The sequence below is a fragment of the Lynx rufus genome, unplaced genomic scaffold (genome assembly GCF_022079265.1).
Source record: "Lynx rufus isolate CCGP_SWC_20201006 ecotype Redwood Valley unplaced genomic scaffold, mLynRuf1.p SCAF_7, whole genome shotgun sequence".
In the NCBI taxonomy this organism is placed as follows: Eukaryota; Metazoa; Chordata; class Mammalia; order Carnivora; family Felidae; genus Lynx; species Lynx rufus.
The window spans coordinates 75,542,424-75,560,761 of NW_025814889.1; the positions used below are offsets into that span (position 1 = coordinate 75,542,424).

The following is an 18,338-nucleotide window of genomic DNA, read 5'->3' on the forward strand; positions in this document are numbered from 1 at the left end:
TCCGTGAGATCGAGCCCCGCGTCAGGCTCTGGGCTGATGGCTCGGAGCCTGGAGCCTGTTTCCGATTCTGTGTCTCCCTCTCTCTCTGCCCCTCCCCCATTCATGCTCTGTCTCTCTCTGTCCCAAAAATAAATAAAAAACGTTGAAAAAAAAATTAAAAAAAAAAAAGAATGGCAATCTAAATAATAATCATGACCAAATAAATTTTGCTATTGGTTTGACTTCTCAAATCAATAGGTTAGAACGAGAATAATCATATTCCACCTGCATAGCTTCTTAACAGGTATAAAAATAAAATTCTACGATCATTGTGACCCCAAATATTTAATAATAAAAACTCTAATGATTCTCTCTTTCAATAAAACATATTTAAAATTAATCAATATTGAACCACAGGTTTCAAAATAATAACAGATAATATCAGATTGAAGAAATTACAGTTTAATAAAAGAAACAACATGGGGCACCTGAGAGACTCAGTCGGTGAAGCATTGGACTTTGGCTCAGGTCATGATCTCCTAGTGCATGAGTTTGAGCCCCGCATCAGGCTCTCTGCTGTCACTGCAGAGCCCGCTTCAGATCCTCTGTCCCCCTCTCTCTCTGCCCCTCCCCCATTCTCTCTCTCTCTCTCAGAAATAAATAAACATTTCAAAAATAAATAAATACAAAGAGAAGAAAAGAAACAATACTACCAGGGAGCCTGCTGGCTAAGTCGATTAAACACCTGACTCTTGATTTCAGCTCAGGTCATGATCTCACAGTTCATGAGTTTGAGTCTCATGTCGGGCTCTGTGCTGACAACACAGAGCTTGCTTGGGATTCTCTCTCCCTCTTTCAAAATAAATAAACATTTAAAAAATAAGAAGAAGAAGAAACACCACTCATATTACTTAAGAAGATTATGCAGTTTCCCTCCAATACAGTGAAACGAGATTAGAATATGACATTCAAATTGGGATGGGAGGGATCCACAAATATTCAGAGTCGCTAATGATTATCTACCTAGAAATCTAAGAAATCTCATTAGAAATGAGAAATTACTGGGGCTCTTGGGTGGCTCAGTTTGTTGAGCTTCTGACTCTTGATTTTGGCTCAGGTCATGATCCAGAGTCATGGGATCAAGCCCTGAGTCCTTTTCCTCGCTGAGCATGGAACCTCCTTACAATTCTGTCTCCCTCTGCCCCTCTCCCTGCCTCACACTCTCTCTCTAAAAACAAAAGAAATGAGAAATTATTAATATTCTAAGAGAGTTCAGAAAGGCAAACAACTTTGGAATATTCATGCAATCAGTAGTTTTTCTATACATCCACAACATTAGTTAAACAAAAAAAAATGTATCTTCCAGAAAAATATCCATTCACTATGGCGAGAGAAATATAAAAACTTCAGGATTAAACTCAATAAGCATTCAGAACCCATACGAACGAAGCAACAAAACTGAACTAAATGTCATAAGAGGTGCTTAAATCAGCGGAGAAAGTATTCATTAGGCATGCTTTCATCTTCAAGTAACCAAAATGTGATTAACAATAACATAAACTGTAAAAAGATTTATCACTGAATTAGCAATAGGTCTGGAGATGGATGGTTCCAGAGTTAGTTGAGATGCTCAATAATCATCAATGACTTGGGTTCTTTCCATCCATCCACTGTTCCATCTTCATGCTTTGGACTTCATCCTCAGTCTTGTTATAGGGTAAGCCTTGAGAGCTGTTATTTTTTCTCTTTTGGAATGCAAGGGTCTGACTTAGGCTTTGGTTGCCCAGGCAACTTGAATAAACACGATTAGATAGAGAGATCTTGGTTCATGCCCATAACTGACCATTTGAGCCTCTTGTTTTTGTTTTTGTTTTTTCCTTCTTAATAAATCCTTATTTTTTCAAAGTTTCCTGATGGTTGTCTCTGAAGGGCGTCTTGCAATCATAACAAGAACTACAAGGGCTGCCCAGTCATAAAATTCATTTGGAAAAGGGAAATTGTGGGAAGCTCACCCAGACCCAGGCATTTTTAGCTGACAGTTTAACTATCCATAGGCTGAGGCTGGCCCTAAACACTTGCCCAGGCAGCTTCAGTTCTAGACATCATGGTCTTATAAAACACAGACCAAAGCTAAAAGAAGGAAAACTATTACTTTAGTCCGTCCTTGAACTTTACATAAATGAAACCATTCTAAATGCTGAAAATTTAAAATACTTGGTCTTCCATCCTGATGAGGAGGTGGTTAGCTTCAATCTCCTTGCACTTCTGTTTTGCTTTCCATATCAGGCAAAAGAACAAGAAGTGCTATAATTTTTGTCTCTCAATTTACAAAGGAATGTTCTCTAGATGACGTCACCTTCAGCTTTGCTACTTACAATTATCTATTTGCATGACCTTGGGGAGCCTGTTTGCATGACAATTGTCTCTTTGTACCACCTTGCTGCTTACAAGTGTCTACAGTATTTGCTTGTCTATTGCATTAAGAGGTGTTGGATTTTACAATCCTGAATACACTACAAGGAAAAAGAAAATAGAAAAACAGCAATAAGAATTGGTCAAGTCCCCAGAGCAACTGAGCTATCCCTCACATGTGAAATTTAATTTGCTAGTAGAGATTTTAGGCAAATGCACATTTATATAAATGGGCTTTTCAGCGATTAGTCTTAAGGAGAACTGGTTTGGACCAATGTAAACCTGGGCAGTCTACACATACTGACTGGTTTCTCATGCTCTGAAATATTCTCTTCCATAAATGTGTAAAATCAGTATCAGTGGCAGTGGTGGTGGGTAGAAGCCAGACTTCAGTGTGTTGAATAAATAGAACACATTTAAAGAAGTAATAAGTTCACACCACATTCTCAAGGTGTTTTAGAGAATGAAAGAGGAAAATGACAAGAAGGTGTGTCGAGGTTGAAGACATTTTTAACAATGAGAAAAAGACGTGGCTGCACTTACAGGTAGTGAGAGAAAAAAATGGAGAAAAAAATTGAATATAGAGATATGGGAGGTTCGAACAGAAAAAACTTTATCTTAGGCCAGTTAAGTCCAATCCCCCTTCCTACACTAATCACTAGGACCAAGGGACTTGTGCATTAAGACAGTCTACACCCGGGTAATGGGCCTATCAGAGAACAGAGCTTGGGCTACTACACTTCAGGTGCACTGAAGTCCACAGGTTGGGAGGTCATCCCTAAAACACACACTTTTTTTTGCCTCCACCGTTTTGATCTACCCACTGTCCTTTTCCTCCTCCCGTTGGTACTGCCCTCTAGTGTTAGGTGCCCGTTCACTCCCAATGTCATAATAGCCAACTTCAGCATTAATGTTGGTAACCTGATCTCAAATTCCTTATAATGTCTACCCTAAGTCACCATTGCTCAACTTGTACAAATAAAGTGACCCTCAAGGTCCGACCATTCATCTTATCTGAATGGTTCCACCACTGTTGTCTCTAACCTCTGATGGAAATCTTCTGTCCTCACAGCTCCCTCACTTTTTCACCTGCAGCACCGCTTTCCAAACACTCAAGTTCTTCAGTCCATCCCTTCTTTCTGTCCATGACGATCACCCCACAAAAGCTTCATTTTAGTTATTTCTGTACATCGATTTAGCAGCTCTCGTGTCTGTGCCTTCAATGTCTTGCCAGCTTGTTCTTTCATTGCATCTACAGGCCCCACTACTTTCTCCATTTCTGTATCCAGGACATTAACCTCCATGGAATTCTGCGTATGCTTCAAACATAGTTTGACCTTCAGAATGAATAGTCTCCTTCCTCCTTAAATATAACAAGAAAATTGTAGTAGATGACCTTCCTTTACACTTGACAGAGAATCACTTAATCATTTCTTCCATACTCAAAATTCTACCTATATCTGCACATGACTTTAACTCTTTCTTTCAGTGCCAGTGAAATAGTCTAGAAGGACACCTTCTATACCTGCAATGGGTGTGTGTGTGTGTGTGTGTGTGTGTGTGTGTGTGTGTATTGGGTTGTGTGAATCTTTTGCCACCTTTCCCTGGACCTTGCTTCATCATTGTTTACCATTTTATTCTGCATTCTTAACTTCGTCTGCTCTGTAGGCATAAACTATACCTATAGGTATAAACACTCTCCCATAGGTACAAATATTTTAACATGCTATTTCATCCCACCTTAAAAAAATAGTTATTCTCCAACACTGCTGTCCTCAGCCTTATATCTTCTTATCTTTAAACTCGTGTGCATCTATTCACAAAATATAGTTTCACAGGAACACTGGGGTGGCTTAGTCGGTTGAGCATCCGACTCTTGATTTTGGCTCAGATCATGATCTCACGGTTTGTGGGATTGAGCCCTACATTGGGCTTTGCACTGACAGCACAGAAACTACTTGGGATTCTCTCTCTCCCTCTCTCTCTGCCCCCCTCTCAAAAAAATGATACACATTAAAAATCATTTAAAAATATATATATGTATATATATATATAGTTCACCAACTAACACTGTCAAGGTACAAAGATGAATAAAGAAGAATAACAGATATATAAACAGGTAACTATATTTCAATAATGTAATTTTGATTGCAGACTGAGTAGAGGGTACTTCTAGAGCCGAGAGGATGGCTACTTACACAATCTTGATTGGGAACATCGGAAGAAATTCATGTAAACCAAAGGATTTATTCTTGAGGGATGATCCTTGGACTGGTGCTTCCAAGTCCTTCAGTCTCTCCCATCAGTAACCGATGAAGTTTCACAGTACTGATGAGCCTTTTCTTTCGCTGGTAATTTGATTTGGATCCTCTGGGTGTCACTCCTGGATCTAAAGAAAACTTCACCTCGGTCTATTTGTCGTGTCCACTTCCTGACTACTTCTATAAGTGATGTTATTCCCACAATTCTGACCTTGGGAAACTTCTCTTTCTATATACATTCTTTCCTGGCATTATTTTATTCACCTCTATGGTCAATAAAACTCATATGGTTTTGACCCCCTAATCTGAAGTCCAAACTAGTCTCCTGACCATTGAGCAACACATCCTACCACTCTACACACATTTAAAATGCAACATATACAAAATAGAGTACATTTATTCATACTTTTGCATAATAAATGCTTATTAAAATACTTACTATGAACCAAGCACTCCATGAAATCTATCCTCCATTATGTCATCCCCATGCACTTTTTTCATTACTAAGTGTGAAACTCTCATAGTCCTTCTGTTTGTTGCATCTGACTGGTGGCATAAATTAAATTGTGAGTATCACAAAAACTTATTACGTGAAAATCATGCTTTGCCACCAACTGTCTCATCTGATGCAAGTCACTTTTATTTTCTCATTTAAAATGAAAGGCTACAAAGAATACAAAAATACTAATCCTAGGGGTTTGTGGGTGGCTCAGTCGGTTAAGCATCCAACTTCAGCTCAGGTCATGATCTCACGGCTTGTCAGTTCGAACCCCGTGTGGGGCTCTGTGCTGACAGCTCAGAGCCCGGAGCCTGCTTCAGATTCTGTCTCTCACTCTCTTTCAGCCTCTCTTCTTTCCCCCTCTCAAAAATAAATAAACACTTGAAAAAATTTTAAATACTAACTCTAAGGAATACATGCGCCCTGATGTTTATAGCAGCATTATCTACAATAGCCAAATTACGGAAAGAGCCCAAGTGTCTATCGACTGATGAACGGATAAAGAAGAGGTTGGTGTATAGTATCATGGAATATTACTCAGCCATAAAAAAGAATGAAAACTTGCCACTTGCAATGACATGGACGGAGCTAGAGAGTATCATGCTAGGTGAAATAAGTCAGAGAAAGACAAATACCATATGCTTTCACTCATATGTGGAATTTAAGAAACAACCATAGGGTGGGGGAAGAGAGAGACAAAGCAAGAAACAGACTCTCAACTATAGAGAACAAACTGGTGGTTATCAGAGGGGTGGGGTGGGGGGATGGGTGAAATAGGTGATGGGGATTAAGGAGTGCACTTGTTGTGATGAGCACCAGATGTTGTACTGAAGTGCTGAATCAATGTATTAGACACCTGAAACTAATATTACACGATATGTCAACTAACTGGAATTTAAATAAAAACTCAAAAGTAAAATAAAGGGCTAAACCAGATCGAATGTTTTCAAACCTCTTTTAGCCCTGACTATATTCTTTTTTAAATCCTACATAAAAACATAAACTAATAAAAGTGATCAAAGTAGAGCTTCTTTGGATTAATGGGGGGCTTGAGAAGATGCAATGCCACTCACGCCCCCCTTTTCCTTGTCTCCCAACACGGCTGAGCCAAACTGCTACCACTCCATCTGCTGGTCCACCTCTCACCCAATCACGTCAAGTCCTAAACTGCCTCTTACCTTATTTACCTTCATAGTTTACAGATGCCATGCCAGTCAAGCATCGACGCTTTCCAAACACCACAAAAATCATACTAAATTGGCCTTAATTACAAGGAGTACTATTTGCTCCCCAGAACTGAGTTTTTTTGTTTTGGTTTGGGTTTTTTGCTGACATGCTGTCACATATTAAGCATTCAGTTAAGTCCGGATTTAACCTTGCTCAGAGGATGACATTTACTGGGGCCCGAGAGAGACAAAGGGCTACAGGCAGACGGCTGCAGGTGTGCTGGTATCTGGCTGTCCTCCTGGCCACCCAGGAACACCAACTGGAATAGTCATCCATACCTTGCCCCACTCCGGCCCTAGAGCATTCCACACTCCTGCAACATGACGGCCAAGGCACCCACTACTCAGAGGCCCTGGCACAGGGCCTTCTCCTCCAGGAAGCCTGCCCTGAGTCCCTCCAAAGTTGACTATAGACAGGTACTGGAAGATGTGGTTAGACAGTTAGAAAATCAATAAATAAAAATAAACACAGGGGTGCCTGGGTGGTTCAGTCGGTTGAGCACCCAACTTCAGTTCAGGTCATGATCTCACAGTTCGTGAATTCGAGCCCTGCGTCAGACCCGCCGCTGACAGCTCAGAGCCTGGAGCCTACTTGCGATTCTGTGTCTCCCTCTCTCTCTGCCCCTCCCCCTCTCATGCTTGCTCTCACTCTCTCTCTCTCAAAAATGAATAAACGTTAAAAAAATAAAAAATAAAAACAAACCAGTAACCACAAAGATGGGGGCCCCAAAGGAGACCATTCCTGCCCACTCACCAGCCTGGGCCCATTTACCATGTCTGCAGAATGACACCTATGTGCCCCACCACTTGGGAATCCAGCCCAGCCATGACTGCTTCACATGACCAGCCTGGAGATGGGAGCAGAGAACTCAGGGTGGGCCGTCCAGACCTCCCCATCCCCCAGACACCCAGCATAACAGCTCACACAGGGGCACACGCACCCAGTGGTCAGGGAGCCCTGCCCTTCCAGTTCCTGGCCCTCACGATGCATTAGGGTGTCAGGGTTGCTGGGTCACAGGCACCACTCTGGGCGGGACCGCGGCTGCCCGGAATCAGGGACACGCATGTGTCCATCTGTTCTGTCCTGTCTAGTTGCCCCCACAGGGCCCGTCCTCCCTGTCCCTTGGGGAGCACCCTCCAGGAGCACTGCCCACCCTGGAGAAGTGTTCGGAACCCGCGTATGGGCATCTGGGAGCTGTACATGTAACATGTCTCATGTTAGTGAAAACCGACCTCTGTGCTCTGGAACAGAGATATGTAAGGCGAAGACAGAGTTTGGGTGTGAAGAAGGTAGATAGTTATTACTCTGCCAGGTGAAGGAAGCTGCTGCAGGCTCATGCCTCCAAGACTGCAAGCCCGCCCGGGGGTAAAGGGCTGAGGGGTTTCTACGAAAATACAGAATATGGCGGCTTCGATACAAATCCGGGACACGGAGCCAGCCACGTTCATCATGTGTTCTTCCAGCCATGGTCTCATGACCGGGGCTGGCACCGGCCTACCAGTCCCCTAAGTATATACTGAGGTCAGCGGGATGTCAACATCGATACTGAGGTCCTGGAACAAAGCATTCCACAGAAAAACAAGTGAAGGGGACGGGGAGGTTTCAAGAAAGAGGAGGAGTTTAAAGTTTAAAGTCGAGCCTTGCTGAAACACTAGTGTGTCCATCTTAATTTCCACCCGTTGTTTCTGTGGCAATTTCGGTCATGCCACCCAGGGGCCAGGGGAGCCGTGTGGGCACAGAGCAAGTGGGGTGAGTCAGGCCCTCTCATCACCCATCTACCCCCTCCTGGCCCTGCCCGGGCCCATCTGTACACTGAGGCGAGCCAAGGGTCCACACGGATGGTCTGGAAGGAGGAGTACAGCTCCACAGGGACCACGGACTCCGTGGCATCCTCCACCAATGGTGAAGGGTAACGTGCCCTCTGTGTTTGTTAGTTATATGTGAGCCCCAATAAATGCTGATGACGCTTCTCTGCCTTAAATCAGAAATACAAAATTTTGACTTCAGACATTTCAAAAACCCTCTGTGGGACTTACTGAAAACAATTCATTACATACTTCAATTACCATTCTTTAATAAACTCCTTCAAAAATTCAGTATGTGCTTAAAATAGAAACACTAGAAACTTAGGGCTGAGTAATATTCCCAAGGTGGAGTTATAGCCTTTCGTTTAACTATTATAACGGACGATTCTGTCGGAGGAATGAGGAAAACTGCGATGTCCACTGGAAATGAGTTGCAGTTCAGGCGGTAATGTGTCACAGCTCACCTCTCTCAACACTTTCTACGGGCTTTCTCAGGCCAATGATGCCATGGGGGAAATGTCCATTTTCCAGCAGTTTTTCTTCAAATCTCTTTCTTAGGCTCTTGTTTTTCAACACCCCCACTCCCACCCCAAGCCTAATAATAGTCTTTTCTAGGCTTTCAATAATTCCCTCAGCTCAGAAACTTGAAATCCTGCCCTGGAGAGAACCTCTGTGCCTCCTACTCAATTCACCTTTCTAGTTAAGTGCGAACTGCGGTTAGTGAGGCCCGAGCTCGGCTTCAGACTGGGACTTCAGGGAATACAGGGCAGCGGCCCAGCTTCCTCTGGGGGCCTGACCCAGCCCCGTGGCTCCCTAAGTACAGATGGCCTTCTGACTGGTTCTATTAGATTGTTCTTTCTTTAGGTGATGCTCTCAGAGAGTATTCAGGAGCACAGAGGAAATAAATGAACACCAGGCACGTTACTGCACCTGAGATCATGTGAGAAGGGATCCATGGCATGTGTGCCTGTTGTTCAGAGCAGGAGCTTCTTTAAAAAGAACCGTCCCTGTCTTTCCATACAGCGGCCTGCATTGAACAATGACCCCACTCTAGGTTAAGGTGTTCTGGAGAATAGTCCTGATTCTGTGATGTATCCAGTGCTTCCAGACCTCGAGCCATTCTAATTTCCCTCACTCACTGACAGCAAAGAGAAAAGGCTCTATACTCTGCGAAGAGAGGCTTGCGACGGGGGTTCTGTTCTCGGGACTTACCTACCAAGAGTCTGCTTGTGATCGGGAAGACAGAACATGTGGAGTTGCCTCCTCCAAGAAAAGCCAGGGGAATGGTAATATCTCGGCTGGTTTTCTGGCGGCCCCCCTGTTTTTCTGCCTGTAAAGTGCTATGTATGTTTCAATTCTGCTGCTTTTCCTCTCCCCCCCCTCCACCCCACGATCCCTTCCATCTGTCCTAAAGTCTGAGGTGTCTGCTCCACCCGTTCCTTGTCCCTAAGCCAGAGGGGGGAACATCTGACTCCTTGGCGGACCATCTCCCCAGATGGGACTCTGATATCTCTGCTTCTCTGAATGACACATCTGTACCAGCTGCCCTAAACACCTTCTCTCCCTCCCTGCTTCACACTAAGGAAGTGACACTTTAAAGTCTGGGCATAGGGGCGCCTGGGTGGCTCAGGTGGTTAAGCGTCCAACTTCAGCTCAGGTCATGATGTCCCGGCTTGTGAGTTCGAGCCCAATGTTGGGCTCTGTGCTGACAGCTCAGAACCTGGAGCCTGCTTCAGATTCGCCTCTCTCTCTCTCTCTCTCTTTCTCTCGCCCTTTCCCTGCTTGTGCTCTCTCAAAAATAAATAAACTCTTTTAAAAATGTTTAAAAAAAAATAAAAAGTAAAGTCTAGGAATAAATCCCTCTCATGCTTCAGCACCCCAAAGGATTACAAAAAGCAAACACCTGGAATGAAATGAAGGTATCAGAGAGAAAGGTGGACTGTCAGAGGCACTTATTTTCCTGCTTGCTCAGCACAACAGTTAGAAGCACAGTAGGCTTTTTTCCTCCTTGTGGAAGTCCCCCTGCAACAGTTAACCTCCTGAGAGCCATAAACTCATAAACATACCCAATATCCTCTCTCATCTCTTTGTAAGAGAAATCGATCGAACGACCAGGTATCTGGTGGGTATGAGGCATCTGTGTTGGCAAAATGGCAACACAGGCGTTTATCCAAGACACTGCTGGAATCCTCCTTCTACATCTCCCATCCCTCCATGACCAGCCCCCCCCCCCCCGCCGTCCACTCCTGCCCACAATCCATGTTCTAACTCTGGTGTCCGTCTGCCACATCTCAGGATGGAAGCTTCCCTTCCCAAGAGTAACTGCCGGTCTGCTTTACTTTTATGCTTCATTGATCTGGGATTAATTGTTCCTGGTCATGAAAGAAGTCTGAGGCATCAATCTGGGGTGCTGCTGAGGGATTGTGAAGGGGAGGGACATGCCTCTGTGACAACTTGAAATCACCCAAGAGAAGTCGCTGTTGCCTTCTTCCATAAAAAATGTGGGTGTCGGGCAGGACAGAAAAGGATTCTCCATAAATGCTAAGCTTCTTCAGATGAGAGAGCTTGACGCCCCAGCGGACGTTGTAGCCAGGTCCCCCTTATGAGTGAAAGCGGAAGAAGGCAAGCGATTTCCAGGGTAGCCATATCCCTAAATATTTTGAAATACAGGAATCTTTGGGAAGATGGCTTCCACGTATCATTTTACTTTGCTTGTATGGATTCAAGATACAGTGTTCACTTTCTACAGTATCTACAATTTTATCCATGCAGGATCCTCAGAAGTAACTTCTCCAGTTATGCTTCACCACCCCTGGACGGAAGCTAGTGTCCTGCAGGCACACAGAGGTGAACGTTGCCCTCTCTGTCCTGGCACACAGGTAACCCAGACTTGGGTCCAAGATGGACTCAAGTGGGGCTGATGGATTTGTTAATGGGATCAGAATTTAAGCTTTTCGTGATGCAAGTTAGCACCTAGTCATAAGATGGCTGCAAAGCTGAAAGGGTCAGAAGCAGGGCTCTCTGAATCAGTAAGATTAAATATTTCTGTGAAGACAAAAGCCCACTATGGGATGGGACTGTGGACTGACAGACAAAAACAGGCTGTATTAGCCTCAGAGGTCCAACTGAGGAAGGAATCTTCACATAGGATGTAGTCTGAGAAGCTAGGGTTCAAAATGATTCTTAGTATCACGATTAACATAAATTGCTCACCATCTGGTCCTCTTGGTTACACAGCTGATCCCTAGAGCAAGCGGATGCAAAAAACACTTAAAAGAAAATCGTAAGACTCTTCACTCTGACCCGCAAGGGGCAATAAAAGAATGATACATCCACAATAAATTACAAGCAGCCTCTTGCAGTGGTGGCAACAATGCTGTGGATTCTACAAAAATGAGACCGCAGGAGGGGCTGCGGCGTGAGGCGGTGTGCTCTGGGTAGATAACAGCATCCTGGAAATTCAGCCGCGGTGGCCTCCGCGCAGCGTGAGTGGGCAGCCTGGCGACTCTGGGGGGCAGCAATGTCAGCAGGACTTCTGCGGGGCGCTAGCGCTGTGGGGGCCGCTGGAGTCCGGGAGGAGACTGTGCTGAGGATAGTCCGGAGGTTTTTTTCTAAGGCACGCGGGAGATGACGTGGAGAGGCTTCCAAAATAATCGGACAGAAATCTGAGAGGTAATCAGAAGCTAACGGGCAGGCGAGAGCCAGAGAAATGCTGATTTGTGATTGTTGTTGTCAAGTTGTGGTCTATATTCTCAAGGAGCTCACAATCCGGAGGGGAAAACTGAGATCGCTGTCTAACATGAGACAAGACACACAGTTCAGACTATGCCATAAGGCACCTGGGAGCAAGTGTCCCAGTGGTTTGAACAGAGAGCTGGGCAGTCAGGACAGGCTAGAAGCAAAAAGCAGGTTTATAGATGACACTGGAAGACCCAGGAGAGTCTGGGTCAGTGGGCTTAAGAGGAGAACATACGAAGAAGAAGGTGAGCAAACACAGAAACAAATAGACCTTTCTGGTGTCTGAAGCAGCCAAAATGGCCACGAGTTTAAGGGCAGATGAAGAAGAATTTGAAGCATCTGAGTAAGAAAAGTGTTCCTTATCACTGTGCACTAAGCCTAGACATTGGGCTGATAATTAGAAAAAAAATAATGTAATTTACTTCTGCTTCTCCTATTTTTACTTCTATTTGTTGTCAACATGACATTACAAAATATCCCTTAATATCAGACTTCTCTCACGTAAAAATGGGGATAAAATTCTTTGCCCCATGGCTAATAATTCCTTATCAAATCTTACAGAATTGCCTTGAAACAATTGAGATAGTGATTAAAAAAATTCTCTGTATTTAAAAAAGTCTTACTAAAGTTAAATGCTCTGTTCATAAAGTAGAGAGCAAGGACACATTATGACTTTCATGGTTCCAGGCACTTTTGCCTCCCTAGGCTCCTTTTCTTTCCATACAAAGAGATATTAAAATGTTGCAGTTATAAAGATGAATAGAATGCAGATTCTTCTGGTCTTAAAAGAAATTTAAAATGTTTTCATCAGCCATGCAACAACTGTGGCCCTAGGCACTGGACCTACTGTGCCTAATGGATGTCAACTCTGGTAGGGAATCACTGGATGATTTTGAACCAAAAACTTGTGGTTGAGAAATTGAAGAAAGAAGGTTTAGAAAACCACTCAGATATGTGCTAGATTTTTGACGATTTCTAAAGTCTAAGAAGAATTGGTAGCATCTAAATACTATGAATGTGTAGGTGAACCAAAGATATTCATTGGTCCAGTGAAATCCCCAACGGAAGGGGCAGAAGATTCTCTAAAGTACGCAAAGACTGTGACGTAGGATCGGTGATAACAAAACAGGATAAAAACTTTTCCTGAGATGCGGTAAGGGCAGCTTCGAGGGATGTATGGTGAGAGGGGTGATGACCTGAAGGAGACAGATCTCATCGCTATTTCTGTTCTATTCCAGGGAAATCCCCTCCACAAATGGCCTGGAGGAACCACAGCATCATCACCGAGTTCATTCTCACGGGGCTGTCCGACGACCCCCACATCCAGGCTCTGCTCTTCGTGCTCTTCCTGGGGATTTACCTCCTGACCGTGATGGGGAATCTGATGCTGCTGCTGGTGATCAGGACCGACTCCCGCCTCCACACGCCCATGTACTTCTTCCTGAGTAACCTGTCCTTCCTGGACCTCTGCTTCTCTTCTGTCACTGTGCCCAAGCTACTGAAGGACCTTCTGTCTGAGAAGAAAACCATCTCAGTGGAGGGCTGCCTGGCTCAGGTGTTCTTTGTGTTTATCACCGCAGGGACTGAAGCCTTTCTGCTCTCGGTGATGGCCTATGACCGCTATGCCGCCATCTGCCACCCTCTGCTCTACGGCCAGGTGATGAGCAGCCAGCTCTGTGTGAGGCTGGTGCTGGCCTCATGGGGCCTGGCTTCCCTCAATTCAGTCATCATTGTGCTTTTGGCTATTAACCTGGACTTCTGTGAGGCCCAAACCATCCACCACTACACCTGTGAGCTGCCCTCCCTCTTCCCTCTGTCTTGCTCTGATATTTCCATCAATATTGACATCTTGATCTGCTCCACCTTACTGCATGGGCTGGGAACCTTCCTCCCAATCTTCTTTTCCTACACCCGTATTGTCTCCACCATCCTGCACATCAGCTCCACCTCAGGCAGAAGCAAGGCCTTCTCCACCTGCTCCTCCCACCTCATCGCAGTGATCCTGTTCTTTGGCTCAGGTTTGATTCGCTATCTTATGCCCACCTCGGGTTCCTCCCTGGATTTGCTCTCCTCCTTGCAGTACAGTGCAGTCACGCCCTTGGTGAATCCCCTCATCTACAGCCTAAAGAATGTAGAGGTGAAGGCGGCTGTGAGAAGGACAGTGGAGAAATACCTACACTATTTTAGGAAGTGAACAAGGACGCAGAGTGCAGGAGAGAAATTTGTTTTGCCATCTGCTTGAACCTCAGGTAGAAGAACTCTGCGGTGCCTGGGTGGCTGGTTGGTTGGTTAAAGCCTCTGACTTTGGCTCAGGTCACAATCTCGCAGTTCACGAGTTCAAGCCCCACGTCAGGCTGTGTGCTGTCAGCACAGAGCCTGGGGCCCACTTTGCATTCTGTGTGCCCCAGCCCTTCCCTGACTCACATTCTGTTTCTCTCAAAAATAAATAAACATTAAAAAAAAATTTTTTTTTGAAAGGAAAATTCTAGACCACTAACTTGAAGGGAGCCCTGTACCATCCTCTCCCCGGCTCTCCCAACAACAAAAAGTAAAATATATGAAATTATATCTAGTTTATCTCTGTGGCTTATAAAGGTCTGTTTTTTCTTCTACTCCTTTTTACCATAGCACCATTTCCTTCGTAGAGCTCATGATTCGATGTTGTGTCTCCTGAATCAATCAGTAATGTACTTTATCTTGTCACCCTTATTATTTTTTGTCCTACTGATCTACCTTGTTAAAGATTTATCCATTTTATTGCCCTCTGTAATATTTAGACAATCTTTACTTCCCCTTTATAATTTTAAGCTCATCTTAAATCTGTGTTTATGAAGCTCAACTTTATTTTTTTTTTAATTTTTTTTTCAACGTTTATTTATTTTTGGGACAGAGAGAGACAGAGCATGAACGGGCGAGGGGCAGAGAGAGAGGGAGACACAGAATCGGAAACAGGCTCCAGGCTCTGAGCCATCAGCCCAGAGCCTGACGCGGGGCTCGAACTCACGGACCGCGAGATTGTGACCTGGCTGAAGTCGGACGCTTAACCGACTGCGCCACCCAGGCGCCCCTATTTTTTTTAATAAGAAATTTATTGTCAGATTGGTTTCCATACAACACCCAGTGCTCACCCCAAAAGGTGCCCTCCTCAATGCCCATTGAAGTTCAACTTAAAAAAAAAATGTTGACACCTCCCACGAAAGATTACAAATTTATTTTACTTTAACAATCTTCCTCTTCCCTCTGCCCCTTCAATATCCTTCCCCAGTTTTTGTTTTTGTTTCATTTTGTTTTTGTTTTCACCCTTTGGGGATTTTCTGTCTGTGGATATTATCAACAAGTTATTATCTTTACATTGGGTGCTGTTGAAATCAATTAAATTCTGGATTTTAATCATAATCTATATTTGGGCTTCATTCTATGCTTAAATTTATTTAATATTCACTGGCATCCCTTTCACAGCACATTCCCCCATTTGACTTCCCCTTTGGCACATCAGAGCATAATGGTTAGGGGCTTTGGGAGCTTGACAAATTCTTTACCTATTCTGTGTCTCAGTTTCCTAAATACAGAATTGGGATAATAATAGTATCTACATCGTATAGTCATTTTGAGGATTAAAGGAAATGGCACGTAGAGCACCAGAACACTAACAGCCACCGTTTGAGTGTCACCAATCATTATTCATGAGTTCTTTATTTCATTCCGTTTTTATTTTGTTGTCATATGTACTCCTCTAGATTTTTGGTAAGAAGTGGGGATTGTGAAACATTCCAAGACCTTGCGTATCTGAGAGTCTATTTTTACTCTACATATGAAAGAGAACTTACCTTGCTGCAGAATTTTGGGGCGTCCTCTTTCTTCTTCTGGACATATTATATACACTTTCGTCTGGTATCTAATGGTCTTCAGAATTGTAAGACCAGCATAACATTCTTGCACAAACAATAGATAGAAAACAAAATAGCACTAAGAGAGAAAGAAAAAAAAACCAGTAGAAAAAAAATTTTTTTTTCAAGAACATGGCAGAAAATATCAGTAATGGGAATATACACTCATCGCTTACAGGGAAAAGACTTTAAGATTGGGTTATAAAAGCTATATGTTATATACAAAATAAAGACTTCCAAATAAAGACTTCATAATGGATGAACTTGTAGAATCACTATGCTGTTCACCTGAAACTAATGTAACATGGTATGTCAGCTACACTAAAAAAATCCAATTATCTTAAACAATAAAAAATCATAATCTCAAAAAAAAAGACTTCAAAGTGACTCATGAAGTTTGAAAGTTTTAAAAAATTGTTCAAAGATCTAGAGGCGCCTGGGTGGCTCAGTTGTTTGAGCACAGGACTCTTGATTTTGGCTCCGGTGAGGATCTCAAGGTTTGTGGGATCAAGCCTTGCACAGAGCCTGCTTAGGATTCTCTCTCTCCTTCTGTCTCTACCCCTCCTCTGCTCTCTCTCTCTCTCTCTCTCAAAATAAATAAATAAACATTTTAAAAATAAATAAAATAGGGGCGCCTGGGTGGCTCAGTCCATTAAGCATCTGACTCTTGGTTTCTGCTCAGGTCATAATCTCACACTTCGTGAGTTCCAGCCCCGCATCAGGCTCTCTGCTGCCATGGCAGAGCCTGCTCAGGATCCTTTGTCTCCCTCTCTCTTCCCCTCCCCACTTATGCTTTCTCTCTCTCTCTCAGAAATAAATTTAAATGAATGAATGAATAAGTAAATACATAGTTGTTCAAAGATCTGAACTAGAAAATGCATACAAGGAGAAAGCGGTCGTCAAGGTCTCATTGTCAGTCAAAACTGAATTTGAAGAAAAAAAATTAGGGGTGTCTGGTGACTCATTCAGCTGAGTATCCAACTCTTAATTTTGGCTCAGGTTCTGATCACAGGGTCATGGGATGGAACCCCACACGGGCTCTCACTGAGTGTTGAACCTACTTAAGATTCTCTCTCTCTCTCTCTCTCTCTCTCTCTCTCTCTATGTTTCTCTCTCTCTCTCTCAAGTCACATAGCATAAAATACTGTAGAAAAGAACAAGGGAAATTAACAAAAATATAATAATTGTGGAAGGTTTTATACAGATTTTTAGAGTTCTTAACAAATTAAATAGTCAAAACAAAAGTAATGACAAGGGGAAAAAGGATAATATAATTAAAATTAATCTTCTAATAAGAATATATCTAAATATATATATACACACACACACACCCTGCATTATAAAATTTCAGAAAGTCAAGGTTGAATAAAATAAGGAATGGATTGACCAGGGAGCAACATGAGGGAACTTTCTAAGCTAGCTACAAGAAAATTAAAGAAAAGAAGAACCCGCCCCCCCCCCCCTTTCAGGGCTGGAGCATGCGACCCACCTTGCTTTCTGAAATATCTTGGGAGACTTATGGTAGCAATGTGAATGAGCCAAAATTTTATCTCAAACAGACCCTATTTCAAATCCTTGCCCAAACAGGTAGTACCTGTGTGACCTCAAATAAGTTATTTAAGGGGCATTGGCTGACTCAACTGGTGCAACATGCTTGATCTCTAACGATCTCGGCGTTGTGAGGTCAAGCCCCATGTTGGGTGTAGAGATTGCTTAAAAACTTTTTTAATAATACATAGGTTATTTAATTTCTGTGAGTTTCTCTCTAAAATGAATGTAATCAGGGGCACCAGGGTGGCTCAGTAGGTTAAATGTCAGACTTTGGCTCAGCTCATGACCTTGCATTTCGTGAGTTGCCCCTCATCGGACTGACAGTTCAGAGCCTGGAGCCTGCTTCGGATTCTGTGTCTCCCTCTCTCTCTGCCCCTCCCCCACTTGTGCTCTGTCTGTCTGTCTCTCAAAAATAAACATTACGAAATTTTATTTCTTTTTTAATTTTTTTTTTCAACGTTTATTTATTTTTGGGACAGGGAGAGACAGAGCATGAACGGGGGAGGGGCAGAGACAGAGGGAGACACAGAATCGGAAACAGGCTCCAGGCTCTGAGCCATCAGCCCAGAGCCCGACGCGGGGCTCGAACTCACGGACCGCGAGATCGTGACCTGGCTGAAGTCGGACGCTTAACCGACTGCGCCACCCAGGCGCCCCAACATTACGAAATTTTAAATGAGTGTAATCATATACTTCTCCTGTGAATTTTTAATTTTTTTTTTCGATGTTCATTTATTTTTGAGAGAGAGACAGAGCATGAGCCAGGGAGGGGCAGAGAGAGAGGGAGACACGGAATCCGAAGCAGGCTCCAGGTTCTGAGCTATCAGCACAGAGCCTGACACCGGGCTCAAACTCACAGACAGCGAGATCATGACCTGAGCTGAAGTCGGAGGCTTAACCAACTGAGGCCACCCAGGCACCCCATCTACTGTGAATTTTATAAGGACTCAGTGATATTATGTAGAGACCTAGGCACATA

The 18,338-nt window shown here is 43.6% G+C and overlaps 1 protein-coding gene across 1 annotated transcript; it reads left to right on the forward strand.

Annotated features, from left to right (window-relative positions):
• The first annotated feature begins 13,176 nt into the window (after positions 1-13,176).
• LOC124502350 (olfactory receptor 8S1-like) lies at positions 13,177-14,115 on the forward strand. Its single transcript, XM_047066974.1, has one exon. It carries the CDS (start codon positions 13,177-13,179, stop codon positions 14,113-14,115), a length of 939 nt encoding a protein of 312 aa, XP_046922930.1.
• The last annotated feature ends 4,223 nt before the right edge of the window (positions 14,116-18,338 follow it).

Coding starts and splice junctions, on each gene's coding strand:
- LOC124502350 (XM_047066974.1), top strand. CDS start 13,177: ATGGCCTGGAGGAACCACAGCATCATCACCGAGTTCATTCTCACGGGG.